The sequence below is a fragment of the Lipophrys pholis genome (genome assembly GCF_963383615.2).
Source record: "Lipophrys pholis genome assembly, chromosome: 16".
Lineage (NCBI taxonomy): Eukaryota > Metazoa > Chordata > Actinopteri > Blenniiformes > Blenniidae > Lipophrys > Lipophrys pholis.
The window spans coordinates 16,775,620-16,798,724 of record NC_137634.1 but is presented as its reverse complement, the minus strand read 5'-3'; the positions used below and the strand labels follow the sequence as shown (position 1 = coordinate 16,798,724).

Sequence of the window (23,105 nt, the reverse complement as noted above, 5' to 3'; positions counted from 1 at the left end):
CCTGATGTGAGTGGTGTGTTCCAAGATTAAAATAACTCCATCCGCGGGGCACTAAGGGTCATTGAATGGTATGTAAATGATGCTGAATCGATTGCTCTTTGCCACCATCATCAAAAGACCAAAAGCTGTTATGGCTCAACGCTTTACAAAGACACATCATGTCGAATTCCTTTCATTATTGATGTTATATATACTCCTATCCAAACTCTTTTTCAGGCTTTTTTAATTAGATTTTTTTTTTTTTTGTGAATGTAGTAGTTGAAATTATTTCAAAAGGATGCTCTTTGGGGAGTGTCGTTGTGGAATATTCAACACTGCTTTGGAGAGCACAAAAAACCTTTTTTGTCAGCAGTTTCTCTTTATTTTTCCTATTTCAGGACGATTACTCCAGTCCCAAAGTGTGACTTGCCTCAGAGAAAAGTTTAAATACTGACACAGTCATTTCCCGTAGCCTGGATTGCACATTTCAAGCAGAAAACATACAGCCAAAGGCCGGAGGAATGAAGCAGGCATAGTGTGTTCTTTGAAGAAAGAGGATTCTGCCTTAATGATCTGGAGGCAGGATAAATATGGTTCTGGGGGGGGGGGGGGGGGGGGGGGGGGGGGGGTTGATGAGAAGAACATGCAAACTCAACAGCAGAATCTAACCCAGTTAATGATCCTGAGCCAGTGGTGTTCACCACTCTATTTACAAGCTCTCCAATTTGATGACTTTCTCACAATCGATCATTACTTGTAATGAGTACATTCAGTATTTTGTTTTGTATTGCAAGAACAAGGAAATACTTCAAGTACAGTCTTTTGTTATCCTGGCTCGTTAGTCCATTCGTTCGGCTTTCATTCGTCATCCATTTCACAATGGCCTGTGATTAATCCCTCTCGAGAAGGAAGCATCAACTGTTTGCGTTGAGCTGGAACATGCTGCCATGTGAACGTTTAAAGACACATTCATCTGGAACAATCAACTCACAGCATCTCCGTCTCAAGTTATTGTTCTTCCATCGTATTTCTTGCCTTTAGCTCTGTTTGGTTCCAGCTCTGACAGGCACCTCTTTGTTGTGGTCTGACCTACTTCTTTGTGTCTGCACCAGGGCACTACAACTCAGAGGGAGATGTGAGAATTGTGCCAGAGACCCGTCAAAATGCTTTAGATAAAGGCTGACAGATGTCAAAGATGTTGCATTATAAATAAGAAAAAGTATACATTAGCTTTTGTGTGTGCTTAATTGTGTTAAAACAAAACATTTCCTTGCTCTTTTGGCCTTTCTATTTTATTATTTTCTGCCACAAAAAGACTCCAAACATCTAAAATTAACAACGATCAAAGAATGAATCCTCCCTTCCTTTTAGAGCCGCCGCCTGACGCACAGGAACATGCACGAGTATCACCTGAAATAACAATCACTGTATCTTGATTGAAACCTGTTGGTTCCTTTGTGGAGACGATTAAACAGCAGGCACGATGGGAGGCTCCCCTGCTGACACGCATGTAAAGTGTGCAGAATACTGATTACCTGGAGCCCAGAGCAGTTATTATTCACAATTACAACTGTGGCTGATAACATTGTTAATTTTCTTAGTAATTACTGTTATGATCTATCTGCACAAGTTAGTGGATGAAAGGGTGATGTCGTAAAATTTCAATTTGATGTTATTTTATTGAAAACAAACAGAAATTCACATTTGCATCCTTCCTACATCAGTCACAAGTTTACATATTTAAAAAAAAAAAAAAAAACATTTTGAAATGTAACGGCGGGAAAAACCCCAGACAAATGCATTGTTTTATTGTTTATTGTTTTAATGCAAGTTTAGCTGCCAGTGCGAAAACAAGAGTGTAATGAAATGTAATGAAGAAACACAGTAATTCGCTGCATATTTGTGATAAGTTAACCAGTGACCTATCACCAGTTATCACCGTGTCTACACTGGAGTGAATATCTTACCTTCCCAGGATCTGTTCACTCCCAGGAGCTAATGGATTGGTCCTTGGATGGTGACAAATCATCCATGAAACTTTCATGCAATTTGGGTTAAGAGTTTTTGCAAAACGTTGGTGAAATACATAAATACATAGATAAATACACTTAGACAGCACAGATGGAACAGATGGATGGATGGAAACAGTAGAGCGCATACCTTCACCAACGCCGAATTTGTTTGCAGAACCAGGTTATACATGCAAACCAATAAATATATAAACACACACAGACGAACACATAACCTTCTCGGCCAACTTCGTTGGTGAAGGTAATAACATCCTAATAATATACATAAAATATGTTTTACAATACAGAAAATATTGTGGGTTTTCCCACCTCTTCTGGTTTCTGACTCATGCAGGTTAATGTCTGCCAGCTCTTCTTTATTTACGTGTGTGAGTAACACAATCATGTAACACTTCGCAACGGAACAGCAGCTGTCACTGTGGAAAATGTAAACAAAACTGACTCAAAGGAGATTACATTTTAACAGGTGGATTATTTTGCTGGTTATCCTTCTCTTCAACCACATGGACGTCTCTGATAACAACAGGGCGTCCCAGCGGTTTGTTTCTCGATATAGAGGCAATGACGGTTGGCCATCGTTGCACGAAGAGAGAAGAGACGGAAACGCAGGCAGGCTGGAGCCCTGATGAGCTTGAACATGCCATGAAGGATAAACAATGATACATGACTCTTTCATCACCACCAATCAAACCATCGTATATTATCGGTGGGTGCTGGAGACAGTTGTTGTTCCCAGTTGAATATAAAAGCCAGTACCTGTTGTGGCTGCTGCTGTTGCTGTTCAAAACCTAAATTTGTATTCTGCATGTGTGCCAAGGTGGTCGGGATTAAAGCCCCTTTTAATTCTACGAGCAGATGCAGAACACGTGTTTTGAGGCGTATGCCAAGCTATCAGAGAGGAATGGTTGAACCTTGTAAACAACACTATCTGAGATATGTGTTTTGTGCGTGCGTGTTGTGGCAGAGGAGAAGATCATGACAAATGGGATGCTTCGGAAAAAGTTAGGCGATAATACTGCCTGCATTATCAGAGAGGAGGAGAGAGGAGCCAGTCAAACCCCGGAAGAGGGTGAGGCAGGGGACACGGCGCATCCTTGTAATGAAAACCAGCCTTTGGTTGTATAACAGCGGCTTATCAGGCAGCATTACATCAGTGGTGCATTGTGAAGTCATGTGATATTAACCACAGCATGAAAAACTGCTGATTGAAAGAGATGAATGCACACATTGAGAATCCTGTATGCATAAGCTATCACGCATACGTACAAAATAGCTCATGATTTTTATTGCGGGCATGAATATAGGGGGTTATGCATATGCATATTTATTATCACACATTTACCAGAACAAGCAGTTACTGATGATGAGCTTCACTTAATCACATTCCCACATTTATAGAAAATGAAGGAATCAGAAGAAAGCAAAGAAATGGTGTTGCACCAGAATATATGCTCCAGACTAGAAAGAAAAGAACAGGTTGGTATTTTTAGTTGCGATGTTGAGAGTTTCTCCCACTCAGTCATCCATGATCTTATAAGTCTTTTTGAGTAAATGTTCCACCTAAAGATAGAGATACAGACCAAAAAGAAAAGGAGGGGAAGCAGCAGCTTCTAACACACACACACACACACACACACACACACACACACACACACACACACACACACACACACACACACACACACACACACACACACACACACACACACACTCCTTCTCTTGTCTACCAATTAGCATCCAGTATTGTCTCCGGGATACCTGAAACCATGACAACAGCAGGGTCCTGCCCCCATATGAGACCCTGAGCACCATCTGCTGTCCACAAAGAGGAACTTCAGCTGTTTTTATTTTCTAATATGGTGGGAACAAAGTAAGGACCAACATGATAACATACATTTATTTGTAATATATCATATCATATCAGTGCTGTTGATTGACAGTTTTCATGGGCATAAACACACACCATCCAGGCAGTGAGCTGTAATTTAAGATTCCTGTTTGTTGCTGGTTTAGTTGGCGCATCAAGAGTGAACCAGCACCGGAGCCATTAGTGAAAATAACACATAACAAATACTCAGATTACTCTCATTTTAGATCTACTATATCATGACATATATGAATGCTACACGTGTTTACCGTCATGTAACTTTTATATACTTTATTGATTGGCGGGCAAAAAGAGCTTTTTACTATGTATCTCCGAATCCCAACCACATTTGTGATGACTAACATGAACAAAAAGAAAGCAGTAGTCCTGGTCTTGTCTCAGATAGAGAGCCCTCAGTCTTGTGTTTGACAAGGAATAAACCTCCAACAGATTCATACTAAGAGGTTGTTGCTTTCTGATTGTGCTGGTTTGATTTGAAGCCACACTGAGAGAGAAAGGGATCAGACAGAGAGGAAGAACTAGGTTGACATCAGACAGAAAGTTGATCCTCACACTGCAGAACTGATGGAGAAAGAAAGCACAGACCACACATTTCCAGCTCACAACCAGAGATGCTGCATGAAGGACTAGAGCGAGGTGGAGGGAGAAGTCAGACAGAGGGAATATCTATCAGTGGATAAGTCAAGTCAAGTTAGTTTTAAAAAAAAATATATAGGAAACTGGTTTAAATAATTTGCATTTGTAGCTCCAATAGTACCTCAATGAGGCTGTGGGTCAGCATGTACACATGGTGCAAAGATCACATTAACAGGATGAGTAGTAGGAGTAATGTTACAATGCTATCTCCTACTATGTAAATAATGCAACAAACAACTCATGCTTGTCCTTTAGCGCCACCTGATTGAAAACAATTATGTGGACATCATTTTTTAAAATTTTTTATAACTGGAGCAAATGTTCCTAAAACCGAAGCAACTGGCCTCAGTAGAAACAAGCACCATCATGAGTAGATTGCAGTTTATTTACTGGAGGATCAGGAAAATGTTGATCTCAAGGGCTTGATATAAGTGAAGGTCAAAAACTCTGACACCACCTCACGAATTCATCCCGTTTAATTTTGCACAGTTAGAGTTCATTTAATAATCTCGAAACTCATCATGGCCACAAAAAGCGCGATTGCCCTTCACACATCCTAAAATTGCACCGTGACGCTCCTACGGTGCACAGACGTGACCAACTATCCAAACGTTCACCCAGTCGGCTGTGTAATTTAATCGCCCCCATCAGCGATGCAGATGTAAAGAGACATGGAGGCTCTAATGAGACAATTAGCTTGTACCATCTCTAAGCTTTGCTCCTCATTAGTGCTGATGGCTCTTGCTGATGGCTCCGACGAGGCCCCACCCTAACACTCAGACGAGAGTCTTCCAGTCGCCACCAGCAGGTTTCTGCGGAGACTAATGGATCATTAGAGTGGTGCATGAGGTGAAGAGGACAGCTCCATTCACGGAACACGAGGAAGAGGAAGACAGGGAAACACATATTGAAGCGCAGCTCATTTCCAAAGAAATATTATACGGTATCTGGAGGGGAAAAAAAGAAGATCACAAACAGCTCGAATGGAAGCATAATGGTATAATCTAATACATTCATTTATAAAGTAGGCTGAACTAAGCAGTAAACACAAGCAAATGAGCTTTCCACTGCTTTTTATCCACAGTGGTTATATGTTATTTGATTTGTTACTTAATACATATGTTTTGAAATTGTATTTCTTTTTTTTGTCTTGTTCAGTTCAGTGTTACCAGTTTTCTTCTCACGTTCACATTCTTTCTTGTGAATTTCTCTTCTCAGGTGTTTTTAATCCTGCTTTTTCTCTCAATTTACGTACAACTTTTAAATAGTTTTTTTTTATTTCTTGTCTTGTCACATACTGTTTAACTGTCCATCCTTGGTTTGTCTTATTATTACTGCACCAGTCTACCAACCCAGTGTAAAAACACAAGAGTCAATTTCTGAAAAACATTTTCTTTTTCACAGTCTGTTGATTAACAAAGGACAGTTAAAGTAGAAAGATCATTGATCCTGCTCCTGCGTGTTCTCCCTGAGAGAGAGCAAAGCAGCATTTCTTTGTCCTTTCTATAAAAAGCACCTGAGCTCAGAAAGGGTGACACTCTCTTCCTGCCTATTTTGGCTAAATTCAGGCTTTTGTCCAGACTCTGATAAACACACACACACACACACACTCATGAGGTCACTTTTCCATCCACAAAGAAGTGAGACAAGTAATAAAAAAAACAAAACAGACTCTACCTGTAAAATAAAAAGAGCTTGAAATACAAATTAATTGTAAGCTTATTAACACCCTTTTATGAGCTCAAAGCTAATCACATGTTGTTTGTATTCTGAAAAAAATCCCACACGTCAACCTGTTTTCTCCCTGCAGAGGCCGCATAGCAACACATGATGTAAATGTGTCTCACATTTCATAAAGAAACATGCTTTTCATTCCTCGCTCTTGGGGGAGCTGCGGCCAGGCCCCTTTTGTCAAAGTCTGACCTACATTCCCACAATATTGAGGCGGCTCGCAGGGCTTTGGGTCTATTGATAGCTGCAGTCTGGACTCTCTCAGGGAAAACAGCAAAATGAACGATCACGCGTGATTAAACAGCCAAAGATATTTGCTGGAGCTTTGAGTGGGACTTCAGCGAGGCGCTGCAGTGGGACAGGAACTTCATCACAATGTGTGACTCCACATACCGACTCAGGTCATGTTGGTCAGTTTCAATGTCATTTAAAAAGTCAAAATGGGTCATTTCTCGAGGAGAAAGTAAAGTTAGTCAAAGGTCAGCATTAATTTGGCTCTATGCATGAACAGGTGGGAAAATGTTGGAACTCCTAACAGTAATTAGCGAGAGAAGACCTTCCTCGTCTTACTACAATTTATTTTTCATCCTGAAGCATCGTAATCAAATTATATCTATCAATATCTCTCCCCACTTTGTTGAGGTTGTTGAGGGTCAACCTACTCAAATAGAAAATGCAAAAGCTGATTTATTTTCATCCATTTTCTTCCAATGCTCGCAATAAGTGTCCAAAATGTAGAATTTACAGTTATTGGGAGCACAAGGTGAGAAAATGACCTAATAAATCACAAAAGTTCTCTCTCTCTCTCTCTCTCTCTCTCTCTCTCTCTCTCTCTCTCTCTCTCTCTCTCTCTCTCTCTCTCTCTCTCTCTCTCTCTCTCTCTCTCTCTCTCTCAGAGACTCTGCAATACTTAAAGTCATTGTATTATTCCTTGCAGAAACAGTAACTACACATAACTAAGAAATGACAGAAGATCATTTGAATGTATTTAAATCTGTTCTTTGTTCTCTGTTAGAACTCTTGCCTCATTGTGGTCGTGGAGGTTGCATGTTTTCAACTTGCATCTGGTTTCTCTCCGGATACTTTGCAGGGACAGGGAATGACACACGCTCACGTCTATGGACACTTTAGAGACTAAAATGTAATCTGAGACTTATGCACTTCGACTGTGGGAGGACATTGGGATATGGAGAAAAACCACAAAAATGAAGGGGGAACTTTGAATTAATTGTCACGCTGAACCTATATGCTTCTGTTTTTAGTGGAAGGAAAGAAACTAATGCTGCAGATTGGCTGGATGGATGGATGGATGGATGGATGGATGGATGGATGGATGGATGGATGGATGGATGGATGGATGGATGGATGGATTAGTCATCTGAGGTTTTACTTCATGTTTATCATTTCTTCGTATCTACCACTGTACCCACAATTCATGAAAGTAAATTTAGCCGACCAGCTGAGTCAATTAAAATGCAAAGACCGTAAATATGCAAACAAGAGTTGTTGACAAGACATGAAAGAAGCAAATAAAAGCGATAACAGGGAGAGACGAATCCATAGACGGAATCAGACGACAAGGAAACCAAAGAAAACGGAGACAGAAATAAGATTTTTCTTTGTTTATCTCAGTGCAAGTCATAATCAGACTCGCTCAATGTTTACACTGCGTCTGTTATATTTGGAGTTATTGTCATATCCTGTTAGTCATAATGGTGTTAATAATTTTCAAGGACCACCACAGTACAGACACACAAAGTTTGCAATCGTGCGTCAGACAGTCAAACATTCTTCTGCTATAAGTAATATCAAGCACAAGTAGGTTTTATTCATGTTTTTATCCTTTGTCAGTGTGTTTTTGTGGTTGTCTGTCTCTCTGTTTGCCCTGTGATGGACTGGCGACCCCGAGCGCACTGTACTTTCCCCTCTTGCAGCTTTAAGTCGAATAACATTGCATAAAACTTTGCTTTTCTTTTTTGTTAGCGATGCTTTCTGACTGTGTCTCTGTGTGTAGGGCTGAGGACAACAACCACATTTGCACGTCAGTTCATAGAAATACAGAAAAATGTATGCTACTTGGAGCAAAAACCCCTCTATGCTAATGAAGGTTCTGAGGCAATTTGCATGTCCTGACATGAAGGTCTCGCTGTAAGAAAGTCACTTCATATTTCTGCTGACTTGATGCTAATCACTTTCCAGGCAGCACCATGCAGACAGGGTGCATTAGCTCCAGCTGGATTATGTAGATTTTAGGGTAAGCCACTTACTGCTGAGTAGATTATTAGACTCGCGCACATTAATTTTTATTTTCACCCGTCATCCGTCCATAAGTCAAAGTTTGACGACTGTATTGGGTGGATGACGTTGTTCAACACGGGCTTTTCTCTACTTAAACACTGTTGTTAATCAGTCTACAAGAAGAGATGGTCGCACAGCTCTGTGACGTGTAGTTTGTGTGTGTTTTTTTTTTTTAAACTCTCTATTTATTACTATTTTTTTTCTGTCATCATAGCAACGTGGCAGAAAAAGGAAAAAGATCCTCTCAGATAATTGGTGAAGTAAATAAATCACAGTGCACTAAAGCCCACACTGGACTGCACCTCGCTGCATGAGCATCCTTAAAGTCGGAAAATAAATCACACTGTTACCATGACAACACTGACAGTTGATCATTTTGTGTAATGCCGGGATTTTCTTAAGACTTAAAGACATTTTGAAAACACGCAGCTGAAAATAGAAACAGACTATTAACTCTCCTCTGGAAACGGGGCTGCAGAGGACCTTCCTCACAAGACTTAATGTTGCTTTGTCACGTTTCTCAGTTTTGATGGTCATTTTGTGGTCCTGTCAGATACTTTTTTCTTTCTTTCTTTTATATTTTTGTGTCTCTCTGTACTTTTTTTTTTTTTGTTTGTTTCTCTTGGTAATTATAATCTAGTACATTTACAGATGTGTTTGTTGTTTTGTGCCCTGATCATTTTGCATCACACGCACAGATCACGTTGTAGACAGATAAATGCATCTACTGGTATCTTTTTGTGTGATTCGCACTCTGAACTCTATTCAAATAGTTTTATATACATCTTTTTAAGCTGTTATTTTACTTCTTGTTAGTTGGGATGGGTTCCAGTGGTTGTTATATGACTCTTGCTTGTCATTTTTTGGGCTGAGTGTCTTTTTAGCAATCTTTGTGGGAGTGCTGTGCTCCTCGGCAATAGTTTCCACTGTTTTTCTGTGTGTGTTTCTTTTTGAGGCTCTGTTAAGTGAGAAAATGAGCCACTCAGAGGTTGTTGTGTATCTACTTGTGCAGTTTTTGGTGTAACTACGGTCATTTTCTACCTCTGTGATCCCCTCAATCATGTTTGTGAATTTTGCATTCATTTTTTTATGTATTTCTTTTTTAAATCAAAGGTTAATAAAACTCTCACCTCGTTGTTTGCTTTTTGTCTTTGCACCTTGTAGTTAGCACTTTTAATTTGGTTGTGTGATGTATCTGTTGTTATGGTTCTGTCTTACTATGTTACATCTTTTGTGTGACATGTTTCTGGTTCTATTGTGACAGTTTCTTTTTGTCCCTCTTTGTAGACTCTTGATTTTGTTTCGTTTTGCAGGTCTGTGTTCAGTTTGTGTCCCTCTCTGTGGCTGTTCTGAATCCTTTTTTTTTACTTCATGTGTTTATTTTAGTGACCATTGTTTGTGAGCATTTGTAGTCTTGCATCATTTTATCTTTCTATGTGACAGTGTTGTATCTCTCAGAGAGGATTTTTGTGTCCCGCTGTGAAAGTTTTCGCCGTCTTTCTGACTTTGATACCTCTTTGTGGTTCTTTTTAAGAATTTGTGTAGTTACGTGTGCCATTTCGGATCATTTCTGATCACATTACGCATCTTTGAGAAATACCTCCTTGTGGTATATTAAATTATATGAATATTTGTCTAATTTGTAGCTTCTTGAATATAGCTCTTAAAATTGAAAGACTTTGTTTGTTTGTTTTTTTTAACATTTCCGGTCATTTCAGATAGTGTGTTGGTATTTAATCCAGGTCATTTTGCATTTCTTTGTGGAAATGTTTTGATGTTTTTGAAGCTGTAAACAAGCAACGTGCCCTTCTGGTTCCCGGGCCTGTGTGTAACTTGGCAAAACAAATCATCCTTTGCAGCGTGTCGATAACAGATAAAACACGTCCCCCACATGCGAGCCGTGGTTTGGGAGCGATAGGCAGAAGGTGTAATTCGGGGTTTACCTGCACATGTTTGTGACAGAGGAGGCTGTTCCTCCTCTCGCCACAGCTCGCTAAGAACCGACGTCACCATATTTAGCAGCTCGCCAGTTGTTTTGAGAGAAGAAGAACAGGGCTGCAGGCGGAAGAACACACCGGGTTGTTTCGGATAGTATCCAGCTTTATGCGCCCGCTGTAGGCCGTTTGTTCCCCCTTTTTCTTTTTTTTTTTTTTATATACGTATTTCCAACCATGTCAACCCCGGCGAGGAGACGGCTTATGAGAGATTTTAAAAGGTACCTCGTCGTTTTGTGTTTGTTGTGCGGCTAGCGGCGTTAGCCACCGATGCTAGCCTAGCTCGGCGATAGCTGCAAACAATGCTGGGTTAAAAAAAAATCTAAACAGGATGAAGTTATTGTGATGAATATGTGCTTAATGTCTCTGGGTTTATGCTATGCCTGCTGTCTTGCGTATCGAGGAGGGCTGCGGGTGTCAATTTCGTTTGACATTAGCAGGCAGTATTGTTTCCTGCAGTGTCTCTGTGCCGGGGGAATAGCGATGGTCTGGTCGTTTATTTTTCTGAGCCTCAGCTACCTGGGGTGAACCGAGGTGGCTTGGAGTCAGCCTCGATGCCAGACGTGGGGTTAAATTCGGCAAATCGGGAGTCTTGGTCGACTAGATCCGATTAAGAGCCAAACGTGACAGGATTTATTAAGCTTTTCTGCGCAGTCTGCAAGTTGTCTGTTGATAAATACGGTGCAAGAATTCGGGTTGTGGTCTCCTCAGCCCATGGGCAGCAACGTGGCTTGCAGGTGTCGCACAACCCTACCGATTGTGGTCAATGTGCTCGATTTCAGCTGCCCACCTACTTCATGGTGTCTGTTGTAAAGAAATGCCTGATGTCTGTGTTCATCCATTGTACTTTGACACAAAAAACGAGCACTTTCTGGCTTCCTGGGACCAATACACCTGCCAGGTGTAGCTGCTTGTAATAACTGCCATGCACAAGCTGTTGCCCAGCTCCATATGGCATCCTACACTATGTGCATGTGTGTTATTCACACACACACACACACACACACACACACACACACACACACACACACACACACACACACACACACACACACACACACACCTGTCAGTGGACAAAAAGAGATGCTAAGCCATTCTACTGAGAACAGCCGCTGAATCAGGGTGGATAAGGTGTCAGTGTAACTCTACTCTGTTGTGCCAGTCCCCAGGTGGCAAAGTGTGACACCGAGGCTAATACAGCACAATGGCGAATGCTCCAATCGGTCTGTGTCCATACCAAGAGGTAGCCAATTGAATCCAGGCCTATATGGTATTGCCTAACCTCAGTTGTTTCATCTGTCAGCCAAATCATTTCCTTCTTTCAGTATTGTGAAACCCAGATATTGTGATTATTTGGACTGCTACGATTTAGAGATGAAATGGCTCGCTTACTGTAACTCGTTATCTGTCCAAGTTGATTTTGCCTGAGGTCAGCTGTAAGAGACTAACTGGAGCATATGATAGAAATGTGAAATGGAATATATTACATAAAAGTCATAGTCCTGTTTGCTTATTGCTTTCGCTTTCCTTTCTCTACCACTGATGTCTATTGCAATCTTTATGTAACTTCAGCATTGTTATCACTGTCAGGAGGTTAGTCTGGCTTTCGTTTATATTACCTCACCATCCGTGCATGCAGGCATCTACCCAAGAGTTTGGGCGCATTATAGTTATTTAGTTGTCTTGGGCCGGTCACCAATCTATCACAGGGCAAACACAGACAGACAAACATATTCAACCCCATGGGGGATTCATCAATATTCCTAAAAACCCTGTTTTTACGACTGTGGTTTGAAATTTAAGTACCTGCGTAAAAGCCACGCATGGTCAGGGAGCACATGCAAACTGCATGCGGAAAGGTCCACGCACATAACCTATTTTAGCATAATGTATGCAAGTTCCCACTGGCATTTGTTTTTTATAAGTTTAGGGTGAATAATCTGACTTTACTAAAGTTTATATATGAATAAAGTAATTGATTTGCCTACATAATGTGTTGTTTTGTCATTCATTACTAAATTTACACTTGAGATGTATATAATGATTTGATTAAGATGGGTATGGACCAAAAAGATAATGCGTTTCAGTTTCTCCAAGACTAAATTCATGTGTCTTTATTTGATTTGAGTTTCAGAAATTGCACCATGAATAATTGTGTGTAAATAGATCATATGATTATTCAGATATTACGAACACTCAATCTTCTGACAATCAAAACAAGATTAGCCGTCATATTGTCTCCTCCTATCCCCCGCAGTTGTCCCACACCTCTTCTAATCTCATTTTTCTAAGTAATAAAGTAACTTTTGGTGTATGGTACAGCAAAGTTGAGTGGCGCATCCCTCTACCAGCACAGAGCTCAGGCAGATTACTGTAAATGAGGTTAATTGCAGTGGGTCTGTCTGCAGCAAGGGACTTGGATCTGCACACGAATCAGCCTACCTTGTTTTATAGCTGTAAGCTCATAGTAAACCGGCTTTTACACTGGCCATTGGGTTGTGGGGCTTCATGGTCTGTAGTGATTCCTGGACTTGACTTTTATTCACTGGTGATATAAAACTCAGTCTGTTCTAATAGTTCAGTTTGAGTACACACAGGTGGGCCCAGGTTTGAGAGCTTGTTTAATATCGGGCGCAGGTCAATCGCTTAATCAGCTGGAAACTTATTGTTGGAAACTTAATTCAACCTGCAACCACTGTGTGTTTTGATTTGTTGACGCTGCTGTTGCTAAGCAGTTGTTGCCGTGGCACCTTTGCACTGCAATTCACAGAGAACCTTGTGTCAGTCCGACAGCCCCGGGCTGATTTCTTTGCAGACGTCATGATGGTTTTCAATTATGATTAATTCATCCGGGGTTATTTTTGGGCCTTCTGATGAAGCATAAGATTGGAGTGGAAAACAGCAAAAATGAAAGAGAAAGGCTCCATGAAGTCCTGCTGATGTCTTGGCATGTTTTACGTGTTTCCCACAAACACCTTTTGGGGGAAAACAAAACGGTAGATCATACAAATATTTTGAAAGTAGTTTGTATTTATCAGTTTTAATTCATAAAAAAAATAGATAAAGGTAAAAATGCACCAAACCAGCAACTAGTTAGAAACATTTCTTCCTCTGTCTCTCAAGTTTATTCACTTCATCTTTGCACCTGCAGATACATGTGAGCTCCTCCTCACCAGTAGTGAATAGAACAAATCCACAATACACCGGTACAATAATCACTGATGACAGGAGTAACAAAATCGGCACGTATTGACAGAAGCTCCTCGGGGTGTCTCTCCTCGCCGCTTCGTCTGGATTGGTTGATCCTGAAAACAAACGTCAGCGATAAGTCATCCCAGGTGAAGGACGACTCAGCAGTTAAAGTGCTTAGCGTGGACACGGCCGGGGCTTTGATGGTCACTGAAGACACTTGTCGCCGCACAGCGGAGCATTAGATGAGCAATCACAGCGTCTATTAACGGCTCCATGTGACAGCAGAATGGACGGTGTGTGCAGTTGATCCTGCGAGTCTGGCTGTCTCTTAAAAGTGATGTTGATACAGCGGTTCGTGGTCTGATTGATAATTATCCTGCAGTCAAGGTGTTAATTAAAAACCCTCATGCTCTTATCCATCCCCGTGTCAGTGCTTCTCCCTCTGACTCCTTCCTTTCTTATTATTTTGCAATTGCTTTCTTTAAGATCCATTTCATCCTTTTGCTCTCTCTTTTCTTTAGCTTCCTCCCTGTACCTTTCTTTCCTTGCCCGTCTTTTTTGTAACGTCTCTTTTTCTGCCTGTCACAGACTTCAAGAAGATCCTCCCACCGGCGTGAGTGGAGCACCATCAGAGAACAACATCATGCTTTGGAACGCTGTAATTTTTGGGTGAGTCATGCTCTAAATCCAACTCCACCTTCTCTCTCTCTCTCTCTCTACTTTGATGCACCCACCTACCCCTGTGCATTGTCCCCCCCCCCCCCACCCTGTTCTACTGCTTTTAAAATATTGTTTGATTACAGTCGCGCTTGTCGCAGTCAGTGCAGTCTGGAAAAGTCTCAGTCACAGTGGGAGTTTGATGGAAAGAAAGCGCGAGAGACTGAAGTTATTGAGACAAGGACGCATATTAGAACAGGAAGGATGGATAAAGATGGAACTGAGAGTTATTTTTGCATGCTTGTGACTCCCAACTCAGTTGGTGCATAATTTTTGTACAGCTGAAAAGAGAGTGACTCATGTAAGATGGAGATTTATTCTTTTTTTTCTTTAATTGTGAGGAGAACTAGAATCAAGGGATTTAAGTTAAAGCAATAAAACATTGAAAACACAAACAAATCAGTGAGCTGTAAGGTAACTGAAAACCCGACGCAGAGCAGCAAGGTGTAACAAAAACAAACCAGGGCACGAAGGGGTAAAAATAGACTTGATATTAGTTTCCCAAATAATTCAAAGGGAACGCTGCCAGAAATGTAAAATGTGAAGGCAGCTGTTGTAATTGGCCCCTGAACTGGGACTGTATGAATGTGAAGAGCTGAGTGAATAAAGGCGTCGAGCGTCTCCACCCTTCAAGGAGAGACTTTAACACTTATTCTGTGGACAAGAGCAGGTCTTGGCTGGGACTTCTGGAATTTGGGAAATGTCTCTCACTCTTTCTCCGTTTCCTGCAGGCCGGTGGGAACGCCATTTGAAGACGGTAAGTTCCACATATTGATACATTTGAAGTGTATGTTGGCTCGTGTTCACCCGAGGTCTGGAATCGGATTAACTCTGCTTGGTGTAGTTGGTATAGACATTCTGTTTATAATAAACCACTGATTCCAGCCTCGGGGGCAGAGGGGCTTCACCCAGACAATCAGTCTGCGCAAAGAAAACCCCACCTGCGAATTGAACCTTGATGAAATGATCAACTAAGACTTATTGATAGATTGTTTTTATTATTTAGTTTATCATTCGGACAATAGACACTAACATAGGGTTTCATTCTAAACTGTACATGTTTAGAAATGGTGACGGAGCAGTTTAGTAGCTCGTTTTCAAATTTAGAGCAGGGGTGTCAGATCTGGCCCACGAAGAGTCCTCTTGAAAGTCATCACTCGTCCAATAATAATCTGTTCCGGTTCATTAGTATCTGCATCTTGCACTGGAACACCACAATGCATCCACTCACATAAACCCAAGAGGACTAACGGTTTGTATTGTGAACTTGAAATTTTCTTCCAGCATCTCGTGTCCCCAACAGCAGCCCATTCAGTGAACCATTTCCCTAATTGTCACTTCGTTTATTACTCTGCTCTGAAGTCTGTGGATTGTGTCCTTGAGTGAGGTTGTTAGCCTTCATCGCTTTGGATGAGGAGTCACAGAGTGAATCGGGACAATCTGCCCGGTAACACACTAAATATTTTGATTATATCAGCTGCTACTGAATTGCGAAAATTCTAATAAAAAAAAAAAAAAAAGAAAAAGAACTCTCAACATGGTTTGAATGAAATGTTAGTAGTTTTTAGTACATGCTTGTCTTGGCCATATTAGTCATCTACCACAGACTCCAGGTCTGCCCCGGTGTCTCTTGTTGTGCCCGAGATATTTATAGCAGCATAATTGTTTCTCTCACTTTCACCGACTCCCTCAGCCGTTCACATCTGCCTCCCCTCTCGCCCGCTGCAGGAACGTTTAAGCTTCTGATAGAGTTTTCGGAGGAGTACCCAAACAAGCCTCCCACAGTTCGGTTCGTCTCCAGAATGTTTCACCCAAATGGTAAGCAGCTGAAACACACACACACACACACACGCATACACACACGGCTTCTACCATTTGACTGCTTCCGTTCTAAACAAGCATTCCAGACCAGAGATTGCGGTTCCCATTTGTATGTTTAGAAATGGAAGTTTTCAGATTTGCCATATTTCTTTCTTTTTTTTTTTTTTTTACTCTTTTGCTTCCTATTTTCTCAGAAATTCAGGGTCCACCTTTCCTCCCCATTCAAGCCGTTTCCTTCCATTCAGCTCCTCTGTCCAGTCTGTTATTACAATCAATCTAGTTTTGCTGCAGTGGCCTGTGGACTCCAAATGGCATTCCTATTTGTATGTGCACGGGCATCACAGTGAATTTGCAGCCAAAATAACTTGTTTGATTTGACCGCTTCGGGCCGTAACGGGAACTCACTGAGCGCCGTCCAGTAGCGTGTATCATAAGAACTAAAATTGGTATGTGATCATTTTGAGGATGAAATGTCATCCTCACTCCCAGAGGGCTGAATGGTGACTGTAGCACTTCACAAAGAATTCTGGGAAATGGGGCAGATCATTTCATGAAATTGACTAATTGTATGTCTCAATATGTTTTATTCACTTTTAAATATATTCTGGAATCAAGTCATTCGGAATAGTTCTAATTGTTACCAAGTTCAAATGTGCTTATAATGAATCATCCAAGAATTCCCCTTGAAACTAATATTATTCATTACTTTTTTAGAATTTTTCCTCATGTCTTATGGAGGACTAAATGTGCCACAATTAAGTAAATAAATACACCATTATTTACCTATATGTGTCATCAATTCATTAAAATACCAATTAGTTTTATGTTGAACAAAAACCAAACATATATAATCATTTCACTATTGAATTCAGTATGTCATGGTCTGGTCTGGTGTGGCACCGTTTCATGAATTTATTTTAACTGTCGAACCAAATTAGAGAACCAGTTCTCCATTAACTTACCTGGTGAAATAAAGTGAATACGTTTGTTTTTTTTCCATAAATAATTGATATTTTAATGGATTAACAACCCATTTTGGTAATAATGCATTTATCTGTTTAATTTTAGTATTTGTTTTCCTCCATATTGAATTAAAGTATCAGTCCCGTTTTGTCCTCAAAGGCAATTCTGGGATATCTTGCTGGTATGTCCACGAAGGTCAGCAAGCAATCTTTTTTAAACTACAACATAATGTATTAAATATGTGTGTGTAAATATATATGTATTCAACTGACTAACTACCAACCAGAGATTTAAAAAAAAAAGAGAAACTATAAGCCTGATCAGGGAATCAGCACTGCCTCTCAGTGTCTAACAGAAGCAAAACCTAAGTTTAATATTGTGGCTCTTTAACTTAAATGTGAATTTATGGTAAATAAGTGCTTGGTGTTGTGCACCCTGTTTGTTAAAATGAATAGTTTCTTCTTAAAGGAGTCATGTTCTGCAAAACTCCCTTTCTAAAGGTTTTCCAACAGTAATTTGCTTTGGAACGACACCGCAGAAGTGAAGAAAGTCTCTCCTATCTCTCCCTGGCTTGTTTCAGTTTTTAAAAAGTGCGTTGCTCCAACGAGCCAATCAGAAATCAAACCCTATATAGTGTCATCGGGGGTTTAGCCAATCTCATTCAGTGTAGACCCTCACTTTTACCCTCCCACAATCAGGCAGCTCTGCTCTGGCATCATGAGAGGAAGTACTTCCTCCTCTTCCCAAGGTGGGCATGTGTGGGCGGGGCCAGTCAAGCTCACACAGACACAGCAGATTCTGAATGGAGCTCCTGTGATCCAATATTAAAATCTTTAAGTTTAGGTTCTAGATATTTTATACTATCGGGACAAAATTTCAAGCTGGTACTTGAGAGTTTTCACTTGTACAATCAACTGCGTGTTTTTACTTCTCACAATATTTTCCACTTGTCCCAACACGTGATTAAAAGACAACCAGTCCGGGGGATGTGATGTTAATTAATATTTTTTGTCTTTGTTTTCTGTGTTCTTCAGTTTACGCAGATGGCAGTATATGTTTAGACATTCTTCAGAATCGCTGGAGCCCCACGTATGATGTGTCGTCCATTCTCACCTCCATCCAGGTGGGTTGCTCTCCGGTCTTTTGCTTCACTTCGTCTGACAGTGACTGTAGGGACGGAGGGCGGGACGCACGTGTACTGTTGACAGCTTGGTAGGATTCCAGGCTGTCCGTGAACACTCCCGTCGTTTTTATCTCCGCAGTCGTTGCTGGACGAGCCAAACCCAAACAGTCCAGCCAACAGCCAGGCCGCGCAGCTCTATCAGGAAAACAAGAGGGAGTACGAGAAGAGAGTGACGGCCATCGTGGAGCAGAGCTGGGTGGACGTCTGAGCCTCCGTCGCGCTTTACTCTTCTCTTCATCGTCCCTGTACTTCACTCTATCATTTTTACCTCATCGTCAAGAAAAAAAAACAACGAAAAAAAACAAAACAGCAACTATATCAGAAGTACTCAAGTGCCACCCTGAAAAAAAGAACAACCAACACCCGAATGGACATTACCTTGCTTGCCAATACATTTAAAGAAAATGAGAGAGGGGAAATCAATCTTTGTTTCTTGTCTTTAATTTTACTTTTTTTTTTTTTTTATTGCATGATGTGAAATAAGTTATTGCTAACAGAATTTTGTAATATATCTTTGTTGTTTGGTTGGATTGAAGTTTTACAGACTATTTTTTCGTTCCCCCCCCCCTTTTCAGTTTTTTTTCTTTTTCTTTCTTTCGTCTGCCGGTGTTGCACACAACTGGGCTGTTCTGGAAGGGGCTCATCGATCACCAAATCAGCGTCTTTTTAAAAGCTTTCCGTGTGTCGGTAGCGTCGTCCACACTTGTGAGCCGGCCGCATATAAAGCTGATAGAGAGCAGCTCCTGCTCTCCTCCAGCATAACTCTGTTTATTTTAAGAGACACAGTAGGTTCGGGCTCACAGACGTCACAGGCTGCAGCAGTGCCAAGTCTCCCTAGCACTGATGAATCACGACTCCCCGGCTAGCCATCTCCTGAGTTTTTTTATTTTTTATTTTAATCACTTTCTGCTTTGAGGTACAAAGTGATGCTCGTCGTGTCGCTTTCATCGCCTGTCCCACTCCGTCAATCCCTGTTAAATAAAATCAGTGTCTGTAGCGTTGAGTAGGAAATTTAAAATGTGCACTTTGAAGTCTTTTTTTTTTATGTTTTATTAAAGCAGAAACCACGGGATGCTGGAAACGGCCTAAAATCCTGTGAGTTCATTTTTGAATATTAAACCTTTATTGTTTTGCATAATGACCAAATTAAAAGGCAAATACAGCAATATACTTTGAAAATAAGTTGAATGTTCTCCCTTGTTCCCACGTGCTTTCCTGAGTTTCCTGACCACAGAAATATAAACATCTTTCGGACACTTTGCTGCCTGTGACTCGCGTCAGCCTCGATGAGGAGTCGGTGCTTTTGATCCGTCTCTTAAGCCGACATATCAATTAAGAAGTAGGTAGAGGATGAAAGCAGCGTTGCTCCAGTGTGTTGTTCTTCTTTTTTCGCTATAAACGAGGGCAGTTTAATTAGGTGGACAGATGGGGCAAACTGCTGCACGGTTCATGCTCACAGTTTGATCCGTTACAAGGGGGTGACATCAGCCGCTTTCCTCGGGGCTCGAGTTGTGTTCACGCCTGCGTTTGTCTCCCTTTTCAGATTTGTTTTTTCCAGACCCAATTAAAACACCACTTGAGCATATGTTCACCACTTAAAACCTGCCTGACTCCGGCTAAATAATCTGTGAAAGACAAGTCATCAGAAAACAAGACTTCCTCCTTTCTTAGACTGTGTAGGTCATATCGTGGTTAGTGACTTATTTCACCTAATAAGCAGAAGGGATATGTTATAAAATTTTGTGAATTAAACAAAAAAAATGTATACTATAACAATATGCTGTATAAACATAATAAAACACATTTTTCAGACTTTGACCTGGATTTTTTCCCCCCTGCTTGATACATTTCAAAGAGTTTTCCATCTGTTAAGTCACTACATTTTATCAACCAAATATTAACATCTACTCAGTTACATGGCTCACCTTTCAACAATGGGTATTTGTGAAGAAGCTCAGTTAATGATATAGCATGGTAGAAAACATGCAACAGTAATTGTTTGTTGGTTTTGTCATCTGGAAGCCGATTAAAACATCTAAGCATCTTTTTTTGGTGGCTTTTAATAAGTCAGCACATTTCTACAAAGTCAATGACTTATATTTGTAAATCATACTTCAATGTTGGTAGCACACGTCCGGCAAGCTACTCACAAGGTCCACATGGCCTGACACTATCACGGTTGTAATATGGAGGGAAAAGAAGGCCGGCGATGTCCCACTGCTCTTATAGGACCCCGAGCGGAGCTACCGGGTCTCTTCCCTGACTGTCGTCAATGGTACACCTCCAACGGGAAATGAGAGGAAACCTACTCCGATGCCTGACCTAACTCAACTGACTCCTCTCACGCAAGTTCAACCAAGACAAGCGCCTCATGAAGAGGTATCGATCACTCTGCATCAAATTAACTTATTTCTCATGGAAATCATTGACAACAATGCAATCTTGTAAGAAGACAACACAAGTGATTTATTATGCTTCAGTGAGACAATCGGCGTCTTAATTTATTAAAATGGAAAAACCCACTAAACACAATGACACTGCAGTAAAATAACAATGATCATAAATGGAGATAAAGTCGAACTTCAACACTGATAAAAACACACTTGTAAAAAAAGTCAGTCTCTGCCTTTAAAAAAAATGAGTTCCAGTGTTTGAACTCATCACATCCATTTAAAAACCATAAAATCATCTGGGTCCAGTCAGTGTTGCTCCAATACAACTGTTCCCATCATCGACTCTGCGGAAAACAGCAACACGTGCATGGTGTGAATAATTTGATAATCAACAGAGTATTTACATACTGTACATATACTGTATATCATAATTACCTGTTGCTTCTTCATAATCTCGTCTCTTGTCTTGAACACTGGTGCATCCTCCACCACAATCCCTTCAGCCATTCCCTTCACTCTTTCCAGGAGCTCTGCGTTGTACCTATCATGGATGAGGGGATGTGTTGTGTTATTATAACAACCTCAGATCAACCATGTGATTTCTATCATTTTACCAGGACAATGCTTTCCAACTGTTATTGACTATGATCAGCTCTGGTAAATGTATTTTCTATTTATCTTAAATTTGTTGTCGGTTTTGTGCACATATTGAACAGTTTGCCCCATTTACAAACTTTTACAAAACTCAGTCCGGGATATACATTTTACAAAACCTATTGATTACTATATACATAAAATTGTGAGGGAATCCATATCTCACGCTTGACAAATGAACGCAGTTTTTATGAAATCGGTCTTTGAAAAAAAAAAACTGTATATTTTGTGGTGTCAGTCAAATGTAGAATTAGTGACAATTTGTATTGATATTGTCTGTATTTTATATTTAAGTTGTAGTCCTGACAAAGATAAATATAATCATCAATTCAGATGCCCTCAAGTTACAGATTTAGCATGTAGGGCCATGACAGGTGAGGTTTTTGTTGCAGAGAGGGAAAACGTGAATGTTTGTATCATGGCGCTCTAATGCCGCTGTGTTGTTGTAGTACCGATTCCGGACACAGTGGGCAGCAGCGTGCACATCTTCACCATTTACCACAAAGCGCAAAGAAGACTAACAGCGTGAGTACAAACAATCTAATTTCTTAGAATGCTAGATTTGAAAATTTAGAATGACCTTTTCACATAATGTGTCCAATTTAAAGACTAATTAACATTCACGAGGCCACGTTGCGTGCACGTACCGACAGCCCATGAAGACGTTGTTGGCCCACACCATGGACAGAGACAGGAGATGGTCCAGCTGCTCGTCGTCGAAGTCGCTCATGTTCCGCAGGATGAACTCTCTCCTGGCCTCCCAGTGCTTCTCACTCTCCCAGTAACCTCGGAAAGTGTCCACTCTCTCAGCCTCGGCCCTGTTTTGCCTCAGAAAATCGTCCACGTCCTGTACAGACATCTTTCCCTTGTGGTCTTCCGCAGCAGAGTCAACAAAGAGACACTTCCGGTCCAGCAAGAGGAGGTGAGTGGTGTAGTTTGAACTGGGCTTTGTTTTAAACAGCGCCACTCAGCGGTGGAGTGAAGCACTGCTAAAAATGGTGAAAGCAATTTTATCATATTTGACTATTTTATTACGCGCATATTTTACATTTGAAAAATATGTCTTTATTGTTTTCTATCTAGTCTGATACACCAAATGAACAGTACAGAAGTAACCATGGTTAAAGTTGTATTCATACTATATGTAGCACTTAAGTCATTTGGGGAAGTGGTGGCCTGGAGGTTAGAGAAGTGGGCTCGGGATCATGAGTTCGCAGGTAATTACTGTGGGTCCCTGAGCAAAACCCTTGACCCCATCAGCCCCTCGCAGAGTCCTAGAATAGAATGGGTAAATGTGGAAAGTAGAAATTTCACAGTGAGGATTAATAAAGTATTGTTAGATAATGTTTTTCTTTAAAAAGCCTTATTACAATGCAATAAAACTAAAACTAACGAAATGTCAAAAAGCTGTCATCAGTACTTTTCTCACATCTTAATTGGTGTAGAAATGTACAGCATTATTTATCCATCTACTATTCCACTTTATCCTGTGCAGTTCTCACTATGACTGAGGGCAGAGCACACCCTATTGACAAAATACTCAGAGGAAAAATGAATGGATAGTGTCACATACATACTCACACCGTTATGTACACTCATGACCCATAACAGGTCATTGAAGCAAGT

At 40.7% G+C, this 23,105-nt stretch overlaps 2 protein-coding genes across 2 annotated transcripts; one reads left to right on the top strand and one right to left on the bottom strand.

Moving 5' to 3' along the window:
• The first annotated feature begins 10,414 nt into the window (after window positions 1–10,414).
• On the top strand, window positions 10,415–20,233 carry ube2b (ubiquitin-conjugating enzyme E2B (RAD6 homolog)). The gene is made up of 6 exons (XM_080483141.1): window positions 10,415–10,777; window positions 14,337–14,417; window positions 15,197–15,222; window positions 16,194–16,283; window positions 18,284–18,372; window positions 18,512–20,233. The coding sequence occupies exons 1-6, from the start codon at window positions 10,734–10,736 to the stop codon at window positions 18,638–18,640; spliced, it is 459 nt and encodes a 152-aa protein (XP_080339267.1). The 5' UTR covers window positions 10,415–10,733; the 3' UTR covers window positions 18,641–20,233.
• cdkn2aipnl (CDKN2A interacting protein N-terminal like) lies at window positions 19,458–22,384 on the bottom strand. The gene is made up of 3 exons (XM_080483142.1): window positions 22,127–22,384; window positions 21,261–21,366; window positions 19,458–21,169 (listed from the first exon to the last, which is right to left on the bottom strand). Exons 1-3 carry the CDS (start codon window positions 22,336–22,338, stop codon window positions 21,161–21,163), a joined length of 327 nt encoding a protein of 108 aa, XP_080339268.1. The 5' UTR covers window positions 22,339–22,384; the 3' UTR covers window positions 19,458–21,160.
• Window positions 22,385–23,105: the final 721 nt, after the last annotated feature.

Excerpts from the sequence above, each read along its gene's own strand:
- cdkn2aipnl (XM_080483142.1), bottom strand. The coding sequence starts at position 22,338 with ATGTCTGTACAGGACGTGGACGATTTTCTGAGGCAAAACAGGGCCGAG. Across the intron at positions 21,367-22,126 it reads AACGTCTTCATGGGCTGTCG|GTACAACGCAGAGCTCCTGG; the intron begins GTACGTGCACGC and ends CATCCATGATAG.
- ube2b (XM_080483141.1), top strand. The coding sequence starts at position 10,734 with ATGTCAACCCCGGCGAGGAGACGGCTTATGAGAGATTTTAAAAG. Across the intron at positions 14,418-15,196 it reads TGGAACGCTGTAATTTTTGG|GCCGGTGGGAACGCCATTTG; the intron begins GTGAGTCATGCT and ends CGTTTCCTGCAG. Across the intron at positions 16,284-18,283 it reads CAGAATGTTTCACCCAAATG|TTTACGCAGATGGCAGTATA; the intron begins GTAAGCAGCTGA and ends TGTGTTCTTCAG.